This window comes from Camellia sinensis, chromosome 8 (genome assembly GCF_055761805.1).
Source record: "Camellia sinensis isolate YWXY chromosome 8, ASM5576180v1, whole genome shotgun sequence".
NCBI classification, from domain to species: Eukaryota; Viridiplantae; Streptophyta; class Magnoliopsida; order Ericales; family Theaceae; genus Camellia; species Camellia sinensis.
Window position 1 is genome coordinate 142,733,175 of NC_138968.1, and position 21,624 is coordinate 142,754,798.

The window sequence follows — 21,624 nt, forward strand, 5'->3', positions numbered from 1 at the left end:
TTGCTAAACTACCCACCAATAAATCTGCTATGGGCATGGGGTACTCGTCTTTTAGAGTTGTTAAATTCAGGTTTCTAAAATCGATGTATACCCTTATTTTACCATTCTTCTTAACTACAGGCACAATATTAGATAGCCATTCAACATATCTGGCTGTTCTAATAAAGCCTTCCTTAAGGAGCCTAAGAATTTCCTCCTTGACCTTCTGAATCACTTCAAGACTTATCCTTCTTGGTTTTTGCTTGTATGGCTTAAAATTAGGCTTCATAGGGAGCTTATGTTCTACTGATGACCTATCCAATCCTGGTAATTTATTATAAAACCATGCAAAACAATCTTTATAACTCTTTAAGACCATTAGCAACAGGTCCCTGCCAGGAGCACTTAGCCAAGCACTAATGTAGGTGGGTTGCTGTGTAGAACCTTCCCCTAAATTAACTTCTTCCAAGGGGTCTTGTATCTGAGAACTCACTAATGCTTCTCTTTTGATTTCTTCTGTCTTCGAAGCAAATTCTTTGCTTTGTTCTCCTCCCAGTTTCTTTGATTCAACATCTTTGCCCTCCTCCTCATAGACAAAGTCTATCCATAAGGCTTCCTCCTCCTGTATTTCCTGGACTTTTGTTTCGATGTCCAATGCACAGTATTTATCAAAGGTCAACAGTCTGACCTGTTGTTGTTTATGCTTATAGCCAACTATCATGGCTTCCTTCTCTTGTTCCTAAACCTTTTGGACTATTACTTTTAAGTCCAATGCTGTGAACTTAACTAAAGCCAAAGGTCCGATTTCTTGGTTTCACCTTCTTGCCTACAACCAGGCATCACTATCATCTTTGATGACGAATTCTTCATCAGCACTCTCCTGTACCAAGTGCTTCAGGTGTGTTACTTCCTCATCAGCTGTCACTTCGGCTGAACCATCAGGTTTTCTCAATATACTGAGTGGTGTTACTCTTTCAGTATACAACTTGGCCTTCGCAAAATCAGCACAAGCGACAAAAGGTTGAGGGTCTGCATTGATCTCCTTTGTCTCTCCATTGCACAAGGCCATCATTATCTTCTGATGTAGAGAGGAAGGCACACATTTGTTGGTGTGAATCTAATCCCTACCAAGTAGCACATTATACTTAGCATTGTTGTCAATAACAAAGAATGTCGTCATGCAATCTCTGGCCCCTATACTCAGGTTGATGGGCAAAATACCCTGAGTCGTCTGTTTATCTCCAGCAAAACCAGCAATGGTTGTGCTCGTTGGGATTAATCTGGGGTTCCTTTTCCCTAGTTTCTTCAAAGAAGATTTCGGAAGTAGGTTCACCACTGCTCCATTATCCACCAATACTATATTCATCTGTATCCCATCGAAAAAAGCCTTGATATACAAGGGCTTGACATGCTGTGTCATGGATGTTGTAGGATACGCAAAAGGATATGAGAGATTACTACTCACCTCTTCCTCACTCTTGTCCCCAGTTTCCATTGTTGTGGCCACTTCGAATTCATCTTGAACCATACTAACCTATTAATCTTCACTAGAAACTGAAATAGGGTCAATCTCCTGACCTTCTTGGTTTTCATCTTCAGCTTGGAACTCATATAGTAGTATATGCACCATATTCACTAACACTGGGGGAAATGAGCCAAATTGAACCATTGGCTGCTCTTGCTTCTTTTCCAGGCCAACTTGCTCAATTACTTCAAAAACATCTTCCATGCTACATTCAGGCACTTCAGTACTAGTGACTTCTTTTGAATGGTCTGTTCCTGCTAGTTTTTCGACCAAAAATGACTGTTTAGCCGTGAAAGCTTCAAACATTTCCTCCTCAACCATCTCTTTCCTTTGGCCTAAGTCAACTTCTCCATCTGTCTCACTGTCGCTTTCCATCAAATCCTTTTTAAGACCTGCTAAACTAGATCTTTCTTTGGCTTTTAGTTTAGAGTGAACTTTAGCCAACTGCTCTTTGCTGAAACTCCTTCTGTCCTGAGGAGTCGATTTTGGACTATGATCCAGCTTTGGACTTTTTCTTCCCTCTGTCTGGCCTTTTGGTTGGGCCAATGAAAAAATTTTCCTACTTTCCTTCAGATCCTTTTTGTACTTAGTGTACATTCGCTGGATCTTCCTCATTTGAGACCTAGAAATTATTGGGACCATATTTGGTTCCTTTGTTTTTGGATGTTTTAGTAACACCCAATTATTTGGAGTCACCAAGGGAGGTTTAACCATCCTACCTTGGTCTCCAACAACACTTATCTGGGTAGGTATTTCCTTAGGCTTGTTCTGCATGATAAACCAATCCGGAACCCCAAATACCCATGAACCCACTAGCTCAGTTGTTGAATTGTATCTTTCTGCCTTCGAAGCCAGTTTCAAAGCTGCCTGTGGAGGCCACTGTTTGGCCCTGTCCCCCTGTTTTGGGCCTAATTCAGGCCTTCCATGAGGGTGGCTACTTTCCATCTTGTGTGAGGTTGGTCTAGGAGGCCAATCTCTGGCTCTGATCCCATAACTTAAGCCCACTCCAGGTCTCCTCTCAGGATGATTGCCCTCCATTCTGTAATAGTTAGGTGGTCTGAACTCATGTAGAAGTCTCTTGCACTTGGAATGCACTCTAGTGGCTGTTGGTCTGGCCAAGAATGGTTGTTGTCTAGGACCAGTTGGGTATGGCCTTTTGTTATAGGCATTAGTTAGTTTAGGGCATCTTTGCACATCTTTATAATACTATTTCCATCAATCGGGAGCCCTTTCAACCATTTGTAGCTTAACCTGTATCTGGGACACATTCTTTGCATGGCAGCTGCCTTCAAGAGTCATCATCCAGTGCCCCCTCATCAGAGTCTTCCCTTTGGTCTGCAAAGCTCTGCTCATTCGCTGGTGAACTTCTAGCATCTTTCTTGATAGTAGTATGACTGGCAACATGAATCTACACATTAACCTCTTCCAATTCCTTCAAGGATAAGTTCTGGAAGTCTAGCAAATAACATTGGCTGTAACTTCTCCAATTTCTGGGAATGGATTAGTATCAATCCCCATAGCTTTGTCTGCTTTAGCTGAGAATTTTAAACTCCCTTTTCAAATTTGTTATTGGATCCTGTCCTGAAAAATAATACAGTTTTTAGTTAAGTGAGACAAAAAATTGTGCCATTTACAATACATTTTTCCTTTAAGTTCTTCTGGAGAAGGAATTTTGACTCCTTTTGGTTACTTTAGGAAATTTGTTGCAAGTAAATGATTAAAAATGTCATCTGCCTTTGTTAAATCGAAAGAATATTTCCTATGAAGGTCTTTCTTTTTAAACTACTGATCTATTGTAGTATCTTTATGAATTAACGCCTCACAGATCACAGGTTCTTTTCCTACAATCTCTGTAGCATCAATCTCATAATTAGGATCTCTATAATACGTCTTGTATGATACATTACTTCGATCTTGTTCTTCCGCAAGTAATGATTCATATCTAGACACCTTATAGGTTAATTCCACTAAGTCTCGAAACTCAGTTAAGTCAAACTTCTTTCGAAGCCTAAACTCTAAACCATTTTGAGCTAATCTCACAAATTTAGGCTCTGGAAGAATGATCCTACACTTTTTTCGTGCTCTTTCGAATCTGGCAATAAATTGAACAGCCTTCTCATCGAGCCTTTGACTCAACCTTTCCAAATCTGCCATAGAAACTTCTGGTTCTGTTTGGAAGAATTGGGCATGAAATGCCTCCTCCATTTGTTGTCAAGTTTGGATAGAGCCAGGTGTAAGGTTAATATACCATACAAAAGTTGCCCCAGTTAGAGAATTTGGAAAAAGTCTTAACTTCATGTAATCATTATTGGTAAATTCACCACATTGGGCAGCGAACCTTAGAATATGTTCTACTGTTGGCTAGTTTCCATTCCCATAAAAAAGAGCAAAGTCTGGTATTCTAAACCCTCTTGGGTATTCATGTACCCTATCTACCCATTCTGGATATGGTTTTCTGTACATAGGAGTTTGAACCCCCCGAGCCATAGGTCCACACATTTCTCTAACAATATCAGTAATTTGGTCCCTAGGAACTATATTTTGTGCTTGTTGAACCACCACGGGAGGAACAAACACAAGATTTGGTGGAAAACCATGTGCCTAAGGTCCTCTTGGTCCATAGGGAGGTATATCTTAGACTAGCTGTCCTTGTGGTGCTGGCTACTGTTGAGGGTATGGTTGACCTCTCTGAGCCTGTCCTGTGAAATGTGCTGGAACTTGTGTCTCTTCCAGCCGCAGGAAACCCTTCCAACCCCCGGGTACAAAATCGAACAAAGAATTAGTGAACCCGCTTGTGCCAGGCATGGCTTCGAACATGGGATTTGGAAACATCCTTATGCCATTTTCTTGTGTTAGCCCAGATCCACCAATTTGCATGGCTTTATTGTTAAGTAATGGCGCATTTTGATTTATCATAGGCCTCGAAAGCGGCTCATACCAAGACTGAGGTGATGGTCTTTCATAATTTTGATTACTAGTTTGACTATTAGTATGTCCATTATTTTGCATAGACTGTTTATCTTTAGCCAATCTTTGTTGAGGGACATTTGAAATTTCCTCTATATGCCTTGTGTTAGTTGGTTGATGGGCATTCATCCGATCCATAAAGGATATTGCCCATCTTTCCATTGTGTTCATTAACTGCTGTCCTATGGCTTCTACTAGGCCTCCCCACGGATTCATTGGTTGAGTAGATGGAATAATGGATGGTCCAATTCCATGGTCTCGTCCACTATTCTGGACACATGGTACATGTTTTGCATTACTGGTCTGTTCGACCATAGGTTCTGATGAGATAGGTGCTTCCATAGGATGTGTTATCACATTATCCTCTGGATCAGGTACCTCTACCTCTTCTTCCATACCTTCTTCTAGGCGTTTATTTTCTCCTTGTCTCCTACGTCTAGCCATTTCCATTTATCCCATTGGGTGTGCCAAAAATATATGTTGGCTTTTTTGGCTTTCGAAGGTTAGTATTGTAATTTTAAGCGTGCCAACAAGGATCAATCAGTCCTTACAGAAGATTAATTACCAACCAATTATCAGACGATTATATTTCAGTTCTTTCAACCTCAATGAAGAGAACTTTTACTGGTGGCTTGTTTAGGAGAATTTAGTAAACAACAATTAAATAAAGAACAATTGCAGCATTTCATTAAGTAAAAATGAAAAACTTATAATGATCTGATCTAGCATCGTAGAGATTTACAGCAACAAGCTATTCGAAACTACTCCTATGAATAAAGTGCAATACAAGAATTCGAAGTGCAGAAATGTAAAGAACAAGAAATGTAAAAACTAGAAGGAAAATAAAGTAGATAAAAACTGGTTTCTGGATCTGAGTCTGGGTCCTCTTTTTGGGGCGTTCTTTGCTATTTATACTTCTCAATGACAACCGTCGAAATGGGCTTCTCACCGTCGAAACATCCCTCCATGATCGCTGATCATGCTCTCTCACAGTTAGTTCCACTACACTATGTCTATAGTTAGGCTTCCCTCCTGATTTTGAATTTGAACCTTGTGAGTAACCGTTAGGCCACATCACCTTATATCCCTCGATCATTCTAGTGCTACGCAGACCCATTATTACCAGTATGGGTTGACACGTGTCTGACTATGGTTGGCGATTTATATTACCTTCCCAAATTGCCCTTCTCATACCATGTGTTGAATCGTGATTGGCTTATACAATTTATACAGCCAACAGTTAGGTACATAGATCGAGAAAACTTGAGTGCCCAAACATTTTGGAATGAAAAGGAACTTGTTTTCTCTCTCTCTCTCTCTCTCTCTCTCTCTCTAATCTTCTGGGTGAGTAATTGGTTAACAAGGCCAGCATTTTGTAAAGATTTTTACAAAGTTATGCAAATGACGGTTTTGAAGGCAGAGTCTCTGATTTACATTTTGGTGCCGATAATGTAAAACCCAAGTTGTGTGTAGAATTATTTTATTGGATAGATTAGTAATTAAATTAATTTATATGGATCATTTAATAATATCAAAGAATTAGTTATGAGATGGCATTATAATTTCTATTACTTAGATGGGTAATTTTTTAATTTTGAGAAATTGGGTTAATAAGCCCACATGTTGTGGCTCTAAGTCCTGGGAAAGAAATAAAAAAAAAAAAAAAAAAAAAAAAGAGAAACAAACAAAACAGAGGCTGGTGAATTACTATGGAGGGTTTTGGAGGCGGCAAGGGTTTGAAAAGGTAAAAGAAAAAAAAAGAAAAAGAAAATAGAGGTTCAAGTGAGGCTGCAATAGGAATTAGAGGCAGCACGTTGGGGATATTCTGATACAACCATTGATTGGGGTAAGATTCTTCTTGTATCACCAGCTATTAATTTTCTATAGATTAAAAAAAAAATTAGCCGAAGCTTTATGTAAACTTATATGTGCCTACTTGGTTTTGAGAACTTGGTGAATGGTCCCCACGTGTGGAGTGTAGTCTAGGTAAAGAGTAGAGACAGTGGGACAGTTTGGGTGGATGTGTTTTGACATTTGAGTTTTGTACTTGGGTAAGGTGTGTTTGGCTATTAAATTGGGTGGATTGATTTTGTGTCTATTAGATTTTAAGCACTATATATATATATAATGGGTTCTTGTTGATGCGTGAAAGACATCAAAATATTAATTTATTTGAGGTTCTATTTATTAGGTTTGTGTGATTGAATTGGTGGAGCTGGGTGTTTGGAGTTAGAGTGGTGGAATATTATTTGAAGCGTTTGAGGTAAGTAACCCTCTATCACTATTGGTTCAGTTTTATTCCTATTGAATAGTTTGAAATTATAAATATTTATTTATAGCCTTCATGTTCTCTTAAAAATAAAATATGGGTCAAGTATAAAACAATATTGGATATTGTTGTAAAAATCATTTGAATATTTTGTGAAACTATTCTGAAAATTATACTAAATATTTAGTCTGAAAATATCGAATATTTTATTTAAAAGTTGTGTATTATTTGAATTTTGAATATCACTCTAGCCAGACTATGATTTGGACCCTAGCCAATGGGGGTTATTTATTGGCACAAAAACTAGTTTCTTTTGGGGTTTCACCACCGACCTAGGTATTTTTTTGGGCCTTGTCACGGACTAAGTGACCATAGTCACCAAGACTTGAGTTTTGTGAATCAAATCATTGAACCATCTGAATATCGAACCATCGATTTGAACAACGAATTTACTTTGAATTATCTTGTTGGCTTTTCAATTAAAATGCATTGTACATTGTTTATTTTCTGCTATGAAACCATCTTACAAATAATTGTTCATTTATTGAATTGTAGCAAAAATTATATTTATTGGTTATCGACTTTTTTTTTTTTTTGTATACTTGATCCAGTTAGCAGTGATGGTTGGTTATTTGCTGGGCTGTCTAGCTTACCCTTATTTTATTTTATTTTCAGATTCCGAGGAGTAGAGCTGCACAAGTTTTTTACTTGTGGGAGTGTCGAGAGTTGGACTACGATTTTAATTTACTGTGGGTTACTAGTTTGTTAGTGGATTATAGTAGTGGACTTGGTGGATAATTTTATATGACAAGGATGGTTTATTTTTTATGGATTTTGGCATTATGATAATTTAAGATTTAATTTGTGTATTTTATATTGTTGATTTATTTGATTGGACTCTTAACCTTGCATGCTCACTTAGATGAGTGTACGGCTTTGTCACGAGGCTTGGGGCATGACAATTTTGTGGTATCACAGCCAGGTTGTAATTTTAAAGGCTGGTATAGAATAGTGGTGAGATTGGGTAGATGTAGGATTGGGAATGCTTATAATTTGGAATATTTTTAATTTTATTAATATATTATAGGGATTTGAGAATGGAATAAGATGATGTTTTATTATTGATGCATATAGGTTGCAATAGAACATGAGAAGACATTGGCAAATATGGCTAGGAATACACGCCAGGGTCAAACGAATTGACGGACTGGTAATAACAACCGAGGGAATGTAACTAATAATGGTAATGGTTCTCAGGCAGTCAGAGGAAATCAGGGGCAAGAGCTAGGACAACAAGAACAAGCTGCAATCTCCAATCCAGATGGGATGATTTAAGTGCTTCAGACTTTGGCTAGGGTGGTGCAACAACAAACCACCATAGGAAATAACTTGACCAAACTTATGGAGCAACAACAACGGATACAGCCAGGTGTTGGGCCATAACCGAAGCCACGTTGTAACATTACTGAGTTTAAGAAGAAAGCCTTGGCATTTAAGGGAGCCGCAGACCCTTTGGAGGCTGAAAAATAGTTGACAGAAATGGAAAAGTTGTTTCCCGTTTTTGAGTGTACGGATGATCAGAAGGTGACCTATGATGCGTTTATGCTACAAGGGAAAGCTAGTGATTGGTGGCAAATGGAGAAGCGCATATATGAGCATGATGCCAACCCATATACATGGGAAATGTTTAAAAATGCATTCAATGGAAAATACTTCCCTAGGAGTGTTTGTCTACAAAAACAGAGGGAATTTTCGAAGTTGGAGCAAGGGAATAATATGGTTGCAAAATACGAAGCTGAGTTTACGAAGTTGTCTAAATTTGCACCAGCATTTGTAGCAGACGAGGATAGCAGAGCATGAAAGTTTGAAAGTGGGCTAAGAACGGACATTATGCAACAGGTGGTTCCTTTCGAGTTACTTACTTTTGGAGGAGTGTTGAATAAGGCATTGTTAGTTGAGAGTGGCCTCACTAGAGCCTAAGAAGAGAAATAAGAGAATTCTATGAAGAGACCTAGTACTTCCAACTTCCAAACTAGTAACAGCTCGAAGGGTAATGCTAAGAGACAAAACATTTCTTCGGTTGGGAGTTGGGGAAGTCAAACTGTGGGTCATAGTGTTGACAAGCAGAATGATCCGGTACAGTGCACTAGATGTAATGGGTTCCATTGGGATAGTGAGTGTTGTTGGAATACTGGGGCTTACTTCTCTTGCGGGCAACAGGGGCACAAGATAGCTAATTGCCCTAACCAGAAGGGGCGTAAGACTGAATAGAAAGCATGGACAGACAAAGTGTCTTCAGGAAATCAAAAGAAAAATGGAGGTCATAAGCCAAAGACTCAGGGCCAAGTGTACGCACTCGCGCAACAAGATGTTCAGACTTCCAACATGGTGGTGCCAGGTACTGTTTTAGTGTCTTTTGTTTATGCACATGTGTTATTTGATTCTGGTGCCACAAATTCATTTGTGTCTATGGGATTTGTTGAGAAACATGGATAGAAATGTGTCTCTAGAGAGATCGACTTATGTGTTGAAACCCCGATAGGAGGTGTTATGGTTGCTAACTTAGTTTGCAAATCTCGTGTGGTTAGTGTAGATGGCAGGAAATTGCTTGTGGACTTGGCTGTTTTAGATATGCGGGACTTTGACATAATTCTTGGGATGGATTGGCTGGCAACCAATTATGCTTCTATTGATTGCCAAGGCAAAAGAGTAGTATTTCAGATTCCTGAGCAGCCAAAATTTTGTTTTGTGGGTAGTGGAGTTAATACTCCTCCTCTAGTAATCTCAGCTTTGCAAGCTAGACGGTTATTGAGGAATGGTTGCGAGGGTTATTTAGTTTATGTGAGAGATACCCGTGAAACTAAATTGAAGTTAGAGGATATTCTAATTGTAAAGGAATTTCCCGATGTTTTTCCTGAAGACTTACCGAGGTTGCCACCAGATAGAGAGACTGAGTTTGCCATCGAATTGATACCCGGCACGGGTCCTATCTCCAAGGCTCCATATCGGATGGCCCAGCAGAGTTGAAAGAGTTGAAGGAACAATTACAAGAGTTACTAGATAAGGGCTTTATTAGGCCTAGTGTTTCTCCTTGGGGTGCGCCCGTTTTATTTGTGAAAAAGAAGGATGGTAGTTTTCGCCTTTGCATTGATTGCATTGATTATCGAGAGTCAAACAAGGTAACAATTCGAAATAAATATCCTTTGCCCAAAATAGATGACCTATTTGATCAGTTGCAAGGAGCACAAGTCTTTTCGAAGATTGACCTTCGTTCTGGTTATCATCAGTTGAAGGTTAAGGCGGAGGATATACCTAAGACCGCCTTCTAAACTAGGAATGGGCATTATGAATTTTAGTGATGCCGTTTAGGTTGACTAATGCGCCTGCAGCTTTTATGGATTTAATGAACAGAGTATTTAAATCCGTCCTAGATCAGTTTGTAGTAGTTTTTATTGATGACATTCTTGTGTACTCAAAGAGTAAAGAGCAACATGAAGAGCATCTGAGAATAGTGTTGCAGCTATTAAAAGAGAATAAATTGTTTGCTAAATTAAAGAAGTGTAAATTTTGGCTAGAGAGTGTATCATTTTTGGGTCATGTGATATCTAAAGACAGGGTGTCTGTTGACCCCAAGAAAGTAGAGGCTATGGTAGAGTGGAATAGGCCCACTAGTGTCACTGAAATTCCTAGCTTCTTGGGTTTATCAGGATATTATAGAAGGTTTATTAAGGGATTTTCCCAAATTTCTATGCCTTTGACTCGTTTAACACAAAAAGGGGTTAAATTTGAGTGGTCTGATGATTGTGAGAAGAGTTTCCAGGATCTAAAGAGTCGATTGGTGTTGACTCCAGTACTTATAGTTCCGTCCGGGGATGAAGGTTTTACCATCTATAGTGATGCATCGAAGATGGGCTTAGGTTGCGTCCTGATGTAGAATGATAGAGTTATGGCATATGCGTCTAGGTAGTTGAAGCCATATGAGCAAAATTATCCCACATATGATTTGGAGTTGGCTGCAGTGGTGTTTGCATTGAAAATCTGGAGGCACTACTTGTATGGGGTAACATGTGAGATATTCACTAATCATAAAAGTTTGAAGTATATTTTCACTCAAAAAGAATTGAATATGAGGCAAAGGCGATGGTTGGAGCTATTAAAGGACTATGATTTGACTATCAATTATCATCAAGGAAAAACCAATGCAGTGGCGGATGCCTTGAGTAGAAAGACCCCGAGTAATTTGGCTACCTTGATCACTGACCAAAAGAATATCTTGGAGGACTTGCGAAGGCTGGATATCGAGATTAGATGGCACAACCATGGAGTGCAGTTACCAAACCTTAGAGTTTAATCCATATTGATTGATAGAATTAAAGATGCTCAGGGAAAAGATCCTCAGTTGCAAAAACTTAAGGTTGAAATGGAAATAAGGCTATAAATAGAATTTTGTAAGCATGAAGATGGAACCTTGAGATTTGGAGAGAGGTTGTGTGTGCCTAATGATTTAGAGCTCAAGAGAGAAATCCTAAGAGAAGCTCACAATTCAGGGTATACTGTATATCCAGGGAGCACTAAAATGTATAAAGACTTAAAGAGGAAATTTTGGTGGAATAATATGAAAAGGGAAATTGCTCAGTATGTTGCTCAATGTTTGGTATGTCAATAAGTGAAAGTTGAACATCAGAGACCTACAAGTAAGTTACAATCTCTTTCTATTCCTGAGTGGAAGTGGGAACATATTATCATGGATTTTGTGACAAGGTTGCCTAGAACCTAAGGTGGTAACAATGCTATTTGGGTTATCGTTGATCGATTGACAAAATCCGCCCACTTTCTAGCTTTTAAGGTGGGGTTCTCCTTAGAGAGGTTTGAAAATTGTATATCAAGGAGATTGTGAAGTTGCATGGTATTTCGGTGACCATAGTGTCTGATAGAGATAACAGATTTGTATCTATGTTTTGGAGGAGTTTGCATACAGCTTTGGGTACTAGTTTGAATTTTAGCATAGCCTTTCATCCTCAAACTGATAGACAGTCAAAGAGAATTATTCAGACTCTTGAAGACATGTTGAGGGCTTGTGTTATTGATCTCGGAGGTTCTTGGGATAAGCATTTGGCCTTAGTGGAATTCTCTTATAATAATAGTTATCATGTGAGCATTCAGATGGCACCATATGAGGCTTTATATAGACGAAAGTGTAGATCACCTATTTGTTGGGATGATGTGGTCAAAAGGAAGTTGTTAAGGCCTGTGATTGTGCAACAAACAATGAGCAAGATTAATCTTATTAGAGAGCGACTTCGCACTGCACAGAGTAGACAGAAAAGTTATGTAGATAATAGGAGACACAATTTGGTGTTTGGGGTTGAAGACCATGTGTTGCTTAAGGTGTCTCCTATGAAAAGAGTAATGAGGTTTGGTGTTTATGGTAAATTGAATCCTAGATTTGTTGGACCATTTGAGGTTCTAGATCGAATTGGAGAGGTAGCTTACAGACTTGCCTTACCACCTTCAGTAGCTGGAGTTCATAATGTCTTCCATGTTTCAATGTTGAGGAAGTACATACCGAATCTCAATCATGTGATTGATCATGTACCATTGCAGTTTAAAAAGGATTTGACCTATGAGGAACACCCTATAAGAATTGTTGATAAGAAGGAGCAGGTTTTGAGGCATCGAGTCATCCACTACGTTAAGGTTCAATGGAGCAATCACTCGGAAAGAGAAGCTACTTGGGAACTTGAGGATAAAATGAGACAAAAGTATCCACGACTTTTTGAGACTCCAGGTATGTCAAATTTCAAGGATGAAATTTCTTTTAAGATGGGAAGAATGTAAAACCCAAGTTGTGTGTAGAATTATTTTATTGGATAGATTAGTAATTAAATTAATTTATATAGGTCATTTAATAATATCAAAGAATTATTTATGAGATGACATTATAATTTCTATTACTTAGATGGGTAATTTTATAATTTTGAGAAATTAGGTTAATAAGCCCACATGTTGTGGCTTTAAGTCCGAAAATAAAATAAAATAGTTGAAGCTTTATGTAAACCTGTACTTGGTGAATGGTCCCACGTGTGGAGTGTAGTCTAGGTAAAGAGTGGAGACAGTGGGACAGTTTGGGTGGGTGTGTTTTGACATTTAAGTTTTGTACCGTGGGTAAGGTGTGTTTGGCTATTAAATTGGGTGGATTGATTTGGTGTCTCTTGGATTTTAAGCACTATATATATGTATATATAATGGGTTCTTGTTGATGTGTGAAAGACATCAAAATATTAATTTATTTGAGGTTCTATTTATTCAGTTTGTGTGATTGAATTGGTGGGGCTGGGTGTTTGGAGTTAGTGTAGTGAAATATTATTTTAAGCGTTTGAGGTAAGTAACCCTCTATCATTGTTGGTTCATTTTTATTCCTATTGAATCTTTTGAAATTATAAATATTTATTTATAACCTTCATGTTCTCTTAAAAATAAAATATGGGCCAAGTATAAAACAGTATCAGATATTATTATGAAAATTATTTGAATATTTTGTGAAACTATTCTGAAAATTGTACTAAATATTTATTCTGAAAATATCGAATATTTTATTTAAAAGTTGTGTATTATTTGAATTTTGAACATAACTTTAGCCTGACTATGATCTGGACCCTAGCCAATGGGGGTTATTTATTGGCACAGAAACTAGTTTTTTTTGGGGTTTCACCACCAGCCTAGGTGTGGTTTTGGACCTTGTCACGGGCTAAGTGACCATAGTCACCAAAACTTGAGTTTTGTGAATCAAATCATTGAACCATCTGACTATCAAACCATCGATTTGAACAACGAATTTACTTTGAATTATCTTGTTGGCTTTTCAATTAAAATGTATTGTACATTATTTATTTTCAACTATGAAATCATCTTACAAATAATTGTTCATTTATTGAATTGTAGCAAAAATTATATTTATTGGTTATCGACTATTTTTTTTTTTTTTTTTGTATACTTGATCCAGCTAGCAGTGATGGTTGGTTATTTGCTAGGCTGTCTAGCTTACCCTTGTTTTATTTTTTTCAGATTCCGAAGAGTAGAGTTGTGCGGGTTTTTTACTTGTGGGAGTGCCAAGAGTAGGACTACGATTTTAATTTACTTTGAGTTACTAGTTTGTTAGTAGATTATAATAGTGGACTTGGTAGATAATTTCATATGACAAGGATGGTTTATTATTTATGGATTTTGGCATTATGATAATTTAAGATTTAATTTTGTGTATTTTATTTTGTTAGTTTATTTGATTGGACTCTTAGCCTTACATGCTCACTTAGATGAGTGTGCGGCGTTGTCACGAGGCTTGGGGTGTGACAGATAAGGCCATCATTTACCTTATTTTGTAACAACAGGTGTTAATGCCTGGACTTTTGGCTCTAATATTTTTCACTAAAACAAACAGAGCTTTAGCTTTTACTTCATTTTGGTTTTCCCTTTACTTTTTCTCCCTTCCCTCCACAATCAAACTCAAAATCCAAACATATTCTTAATGAACAAATGACTAAATTAGTGCTAACAATTAAACGATTGCAGTAATAATTTTTTTCATTTTTAATTTTGACAAGTTTTCCGTCAAGAATACGTCTACTCTTACCAAGAAAATGTTAGTCCAAATTCCATCCCATGCTTTGGAATATAAATTCCGTTCACACTGTGAGAGCGTAGAATAAAACATAAAATTTGATTGATTTAAAATTGTCTATCACTAATTAAAATTGTGATTTTCATTATTTTGAGTTAATTAAAATTTGTGTTTCATTTACCCACTTTAATAATATATGAACAAAATCGAACTATGTTTTGTACCATATATGTTTGGAAAGTGTTTTGAGACTTTTAAAAAAATTCACTCAATTTGGCCTGTAATAATATGACATTATAAGTGTCAACTTGTTTTTTTTTTATCGGCAAAGAAAACTTTATTGATGAAAAATAACTGAATTACATCAATAAAGAGAAGTTTGGAGCTAGAAGAAGCTCCAACCTCCTAGCTGGTGAAAAACCAACAAACAAAGCAAAACAAGACAAGGAAACGAAGGAAAAAACAAAAGAACAACAGAGCATCAAAACAGTAACAAATCTGAAAAAGCATAACAGCATAACAGCTGAGTGGCTACATACACCAAAATCCTACTGAAGCCTTGAATGAGCAACATACCACCAGAAGTAGACTTGCTTCCTACACAGAGCATCCCATCTTCCAGCCGTCCTAAAATCAGCAGACAAGCAATAGTAGGCCACACCACTAGCCTAATACAGCAAAACAGAACAGCAGCCTAACAGCATCAGGCCGAACCAGACATACAGAAGGCCAAACTGCAGCATACTTCAGCAGCAAACAACAAAATACAGAAGGCCAAAACCAGATCAACTTAGCTCTGCCACACACCAGATATAAACCAGAAGCTCATAACACTCAATTAAGAGATAGCAAAACACTAAGCAGAACAAGGCATACCAGATGAACTACCAACAACTCAAGACCAACCATCCAAACCCATTATTAAAACCCGGTCTAATTAATATTAGACAAAAGACCTGCACCCCACCTGAATCTAGAGCACATGCCCGCTGCATTTGAACAACAAACCTCTGAAGTACTGAAACCTTACTGCAATATGATCTGGTAGAGATTGGACACTAAATCATGGACTGAATAATCCACCTTCAAGTGCCATTTGGACCACAAAGCTACCTGCAACTTAACTTGTTCACAGAGTTCTTGGAGATCAGGAAGAGCATCCTTAAATAAGCATTGGTTTCTTAATTTCCATACTGACCATAAGACTACAGAGGGAATAATCTGCCATACTTTGAGTGCCCAAGACTTGAATTTGAACATGCCACCACTGCAACAGGCCTTCTACAGAACCTGGAATAGCCCAAAACTGGTCTCACCACTCTACCATGTGAGACCAGCACTTCCACACCAACGGATACAGCAGTAGCACATGTTCAACAGTTTCCACCTCAGCTTGACAAAAAACACACAAATTACTAGCACTCAAATGAAAAGCCCCAATTCTTTGAAGGTAGGATGAGGTTTTAACTCTGCCACGCCATGCCAACCAACAGAAAAACTGCATCTTTGGAGGGGCCAATTGTAAAACCCAAGTTGTGTGTAGGATTATTTTATTGGATAGATTAGTAATTAAATTAATTTATATGGGTCATTTATTAATATCAAAGAATTAGTTATGAGATGGCATTATATTTTCTATTACTTAGATGGGTAATTTTGTAACTTTGAGAAATTATTAATAAGCCCACCTATTGTGGCTTTAAGTCTTGGGAAACAAACAAAACAGAGGCTGGGAATTACTCCGTAGGCGGCTAGGGTTTGAGGAGGTAAAAGAAAAAAGAAAAGAAAAAGAGAAGAGAGGTTCAAGTGAGGCTGCAATAGGGATTGGAGGCAGCACGTTGGTGATTTTGGGACACCCATTGGTTAAGGTAAAATCTGTCTTTACTGTTAATTATTAAGTTTATATTGAGGAATTTAACAATCAATGCATTAAGGGGATTTGGAAGATCTATAGGTGCCTACTTAGGTTTTGAGAATTTGGTGCAATGTGTAAGTGTAACTTTGGGTGGGTAATAAAAACAATGGAGTTTTGTATCATGGGTAAGGGTGTGTTTGGCTATAAAGTTGGGTTGAATGGTTTGATCACTTGGATATTAAAGCAATACATTAATCTAATATGGTGGGGCTTTTGTGGGTGTATGTAACACGTAAAAATATTAATTTATTTGAGGTTTTGTTTATTAGGTTTGCGTGATTAAAGTGGTGGAGCTGAGTGTTTGAAGTTGGTGTTGAAATATTGTTTTTAAGCGTTTGAAGTAAGTAATTCTCTATCACTGTTGGTTCATTTTTATTCCTACTGAATCGTTTGAAATTATAATTATTTATTTATAGCCTTCATGTTCTCTTAAAATAAAATATGGGTCAAGTATAAAATAGTATCGGATATTATTATGAAAATTCTTTGAATATTCTGTGAAACTATTCTGAAAATTGTACCAATGTTTATTCTGAAAATATTGAATATTTTATTTAAAAGTTGTATATTGTTTGAATTTTGAATATCACTCTAGTCTGATTATGATTTGGACCCTAGCCAATGGGGGTTATTTATTGGCACAGAAACTAGTTTCTTTTGGGACTTTACTACCGGCCTATGTGTGGTTCTGTGCCTTGTCACGGGCTAAGTAACCGTAGTCACAAAGACTTGAGTTTTGTGAATCAAATCATTGAACCATCTGAATATCGAACCATCGATTTGAACAACGAAGTTACTTTGAATTACCTTGTTGCCTTTTCAATTAAAATGTATTATACATTGTTTATTTTTAGCTATGAAATCATCTTACAAATAATTGTTCATTTATTGAATTGTAGCAAAAAATTATATTTATTGGTTATTGACTATTTATTTTATTTTATTTTTTTGTATACTTGATCCAGCTAGCAGTGATGGTTGGTTATTTACTAAGCTGTCTAGCTTACCCTTATTTTATTTTTTTCTGATTCTGAGGAATAAAGTTGCGCGGGGTTTTTACTTGTGGGAGTGCCGAGAGTAGGACTATGATTTAAGTACTTGGATTATTGTTTTGTTAGTGGATTAAATTAGGGGACTTGGTGGACATTTTCATATAAGAATTATTTATTTTTATGGATTTTGGCATTATGACAATTACGGATTTAATTTGAGTATTTTACATTGTGGGTTATGTGATTGGACTCTTAGCCTTGCATGCTTACTTAAATGAGTGTGCGGCGTTGTCACAGAGATTGGGGCGTGACACCAATCTCACCCACACCCTAGTTGGGACTACCAGACCATTTCCACTAGCTGCAGCCCTCCACCTCCACACAAAGGCAACAAAAAACTGCCCTGACTTCTCCACTAACCAAGAGCAAGAGTCCTCAACACCATCTCTGAGACTGGGAGATAAGAACAGCATGCCTAACAGCCTCTGCAAGTCTTCTTCTTCCCAAGCTAAGAGATTCCTTTTGAAATGAAGCTGCCACCCTCTTGAGGCACCAAACTTTGCACTAAGCTGCTGCAAAGAATCCTCCTTTTTTGTGGATAAACTGAACAATCTAGGAAATTCTGCCTTCAAACCTCTGCTACCTAACCAAGGATCATACCAAAACTTTATTCTCCTCCCATTACCAACTTTTATTTTAACCTGTTCACCAAAAAATTCACCCATTTGCTTATTAGCCACAGAAAGTTGCGAGATATCCTTCCAAACTAATGAGACCCCTACTGACTGATTCAATGAAGGTAACCATCCCCCACCAATTTTTCCATACCTAGAGCAGATCATTGATTTCCACAGAGCTTTATCATCACTGCCATACCTCCACCACCACTTTAGCAACAAGCATTCATTTACCATACCTAAGTCCCTAACTCCCAAACCTCCTTGGTTCTTACTTTTTGTGATCTCCATCCACTTGACCAAGTGCACTTTTCTGCTGGTAGCAGAACTTCCCCATAGAAAATTGGCTTGAATTTTAGAAATAGACTTTACGACCACCTTTGGCATTTTAAAGATTGACAAGAAGTAGATAGGCAAATTAGACAAGGCTAATTTGATCAAAGTCAGTCTACCAGCATAAGACAATAGTCTCCTTTTCCAAGAAGAGAGCTTCTTCTGAAATTTCGCCACTACTGGAGACCAAGTACTCTTTCTACTAGGATTCGCCTCTAAAGGCAAGCCTAAAAAATTAATAGGCAATTTCTTAGGCAAACAATTCAACACCTTTGCAAACTCCTTAGTCTAGTCTTCATGATAGCCCACCCCACAAACCACACTTTTGTGGAAGTTTATTCTTAAACCAGAAATCACCTCAAAACACCTTAAAACTCTTTTAATATTCAAGACTTCCTCCATGCCACCTTTCCAAAAATGATGGTATCATCTGCAAATTGGAGATGAGAGATGTCCAGCTGATCAGAGCCTACTGATGCACCGTTAAACATGCCCTTTTCAATAGCCCTACCCAACAAAAGATTAAGGCCTTTAGCTGCTATAATGAACAAAAATGGAGATAAAGGGTCACCTTGCCTTAACCCCTTTTATGGTTGAAACTCCTCCATGGGTGAACCATTAACTAATATAGACACCATAGTTGTTGTAATACAAGTCTTCATCCACCTAATCCACCTAGCCCCAAAGCCGAAACTACCCAACATTGATAGCAAAAAGTCCCAGCTTAATGAATCATAGGCTTTCTCGAAATCCAACTTCAAGATAATGCCTTTCTTCCTAGCTTTGTGCCACCCATCTGCAACTTCATTGGCAATCAACACACTATCTAAAATATGCCTACCACTGACAAAAGCTGACTGCACTTCACTGATCACAGCTGAGAGAACCTGCTTTATTCTTTTGGACAACACCTTGGCCAAGATCTTGTAGATGGAGCTAACCAAGCTAATCGGCCTATAGTCACCCAATCCTGAAGGATTATCCCTCTTAGGAATAAGCACAATGAAGGAGCTATTAATCCCAGATGATAGCTTAGCATTTGTGTGAAATTCATGAAACATTTGAACAATCTCACTTTTCATGACAGGCCAACACTTTTTTATGCATGCCAAATTAAAACCGTCTGGACCGGGGGCCTTGTTCCCATCACAATATTTAAGAGCTACCCAAATCTCATCTTCCAAGAACACTGCTTCCAAGTTAGTTGTTGCCTCTGAGTTAATAACATTGAAAGGGCCTAAAAGCTTTGGCCTCATAGACCAACTCTCCATAAACTGCTTTCTAAAATGCCTCACCACAGCCTGTTTAATCTGAGTAGGGTCCTCAAAGCACACCCCTTCCACACAGACTGAGTCTAACAAGTTCTTTCTTTGTCTCCTGCTAGCCATAATGTGAAAAAACCTAGTGTTTTTATCACCATTTCGAGCCCACAGCACCCTGGACTTTTGATGCCACAACCTTTCCTTATCTCTGCTTAATTTCCACACTAGACTTCTAATTTCTCTTCTACTTCTAATGCCCTCATCATCCAAAGGCCTAGACTCTGCCTTCAAATCCCAATCATGTAACTCCTCTTTAGCGGACTTTAGAAGAGAGTCAATATTGCAATACACCTCATTGTTCCACACCCTTAAATGAGATCTTAAATCTTTCAGTTTCCTCATGAGTTTAAACCCAGCCCAACCTGACACCTGATTATTTTGCCAAATCTGTTTAACAGCAGGCATAAAGGTAGGGTGTAAAAGCCAAGGATTTAAGAACTTGAAGGGTTTGGGACCCCAATCCCTTCATCCTCCCTCAACAGAATAGGGCAGTGATCGGATAAAGTTCTAGGTAAACCCCATTGCTTAAAGGAGAACTTTTCTAGCCACCTAGAATCCAACAGGAATCTATCTATCCTACTCTATCCTTCTCTATCCAGTGCATTACACCAGGTGAACTGTCTACCTAACAAAGGCATATCTGTTAATTCCAATTTGTCAATAAACTCATTAAAATCCTTCATTCCCTTCTCCCTCCTAAAGCACCCTCTCATTTCACTGATGAATCTAATTTCATTAAAATCCCCTCCTCCCCTCCCACACACCAAGGGTTTGGATAATGAGGGTATACATTAACCAAAACCTCCCATAACTTTCTCCTACCCGCAACCTCATTAGGGGCATAAATATTGACTATGGCATACTCAAAAGAAAGGCAAGATGTACCTAATAGAAGAATAACATTCTTACTGCAACAACAGTCACTGAGCTTAAAGACTTCTGGCCTCCAAATGCACAAAAGTCCACCTGCACTACCATCTAAATCCACACCCATAAACTCCATCTCTTCATAAGGCCATATGGACTTCACAAAACTAGCATCCACAGAACTTCTTTTTGATTCTTGTAATAATAAAACATCCACACTCATTTCCCTCACCAGTTGCTTGATTTTCCCCCTTTTTTTCTAACCTTCTCAGCCCTCTAACATTCCAAGATAAAATATGCATGATTAAATTGATTTAACACCCTCATTTCCCCAAATTGCAACCAACTAGCTTCTGTTTTCCCGAACTACACCTGCAAGTCTTTCCACATCATTCTCCTCTAACTCCACTATTTTGCTCACAACTTCTTCCTCTCTACCTTGGTACTGCAGCCCCAGAATTGCTCCTACCTTTAGAGTTGATTGCGCTTCTTCAATTAAACTTCTTCTTCTACTCCTCGATTTACTTTGAAAGAATGACAAGAAGGAAGCTACTGCTGGTGTCGTGGCACTGAAAATGGCAACTCTTTGGAAGCCAAGGCTGCTGACTACACCCATTTGTTTGCTGATGCAACCAGCTATCCTGCTACCCCTCTGTAGACACCCTATTTTTTACCGTCCTCAAGACTTGGATGTCACTATTTGAACACTCGGTGATCATCCATGTTTGTGTTCGTCTTGAGTTCCTAGAGGTCTCGGCCACGTGCCTTGCCTCCGGATCTCTCGACTCGACTGTTTTGTGTTTGGTTTTGCACCAAACACTTGTGTTTTGCTTTTGAGAGGTAGAGAGTGGCTTGTGGGCCACCCCCACACCTCACCAGCCATGGCTTGAGGCCATCGACCATTGTTTTGTTGCCATCGGCCATATGTTTGGTCGGTCGGCACTCTTTATGGTCGGTCGACCATGTATTTTGCCAATTTGTCATTTTTGACTGGCCGACCACTGTGCATCTGCTTTTGCAGATATTTTTATGCCAGCTGTGCTAGCTGGCATACACCTTGCACCCCCTCCATACACGTGTATGGAGAGATTTCACTCTTGCTTAGCTTGTCTTGTAAGCTTTGCAAGAGTGATCCTCTATAAAGGGAGACCTTCTCCTCC

General features: G+C 38.3%; 2 protein-coding genes across 2 annotated transcripts; one reads left to right on the top strand and one right to left on the bottom strand.

Annotated features, from left to right (window-relative positions):
* The first annotated feature begins 12,008 nt into the window (after nt 1–12,008).
* On the top strand, nt 12,009–12,578 carry LOC145798145 (uncharacterized). The gene has a single exon (XM_082885628.1). It carries the CDS (start codon nt 12,009–12,011, stop codon nt 12,576–12,578), a length of 570 nt encoding a protein of 189 aa, XP_082741754.1.
* A 2,328-nt stretch (nt 12,579–14,906) lies between these two features.
* On the bottom strand, nt 14,907–20,687 carry LOC145798146 (uncharacterized). The gene is made up of 4 exons (XM_082885629.1): nt 20,388–20,687; nt 18,928–19,966; nt 17,589–18,502; nt 14,907–15,026 (listed from the first exon to the last, which is right to left on the bottom strand). The coding sequence occupies exons 1-4, from the start codon at nt 20,685–20,687 to the stop codon at nt 14,907–14,909; spliced, it is 2,373 nt and encodes a 790-aa protein (XP_082741755.1).
* Between the last annotated feature and the right edge of the window lie 937 nt (nt 20,688–21,624).

Excerpts from the sequence above, each read along its gene's own strand:
- LOC145798146 (XM_082885629.1), bottom strand. The coding sequence starts at position 20,687 with ATGAGTGTGGATGTTTTATTATTACAAGAATCAAAAAGAAGTTCTGTG. Across the intron at positions 18,503-18,927 it reads GATTAGGTGGATGAAGACTT|GCTTGCCTTTAGAGGCGAAT; the intron begins GTATTACAACAA and ends TTAATTTTTTAG. Across the intron at positions 15,027-17,588 it reads TAGTCCCAACTAGGGTGTGG|GCTAGTGGTGTGGCCTACTA; the intron begins GTGAGATTGGTG and ends TTGCTGTATTAG.
- LOC145798145 (XM_082885628.1), top strand. The coding sequence starts at position 12,009 with ATGAGCAAGATTAATCTTATTAGAGAGCGACTTCGCACTGCACAGAGT.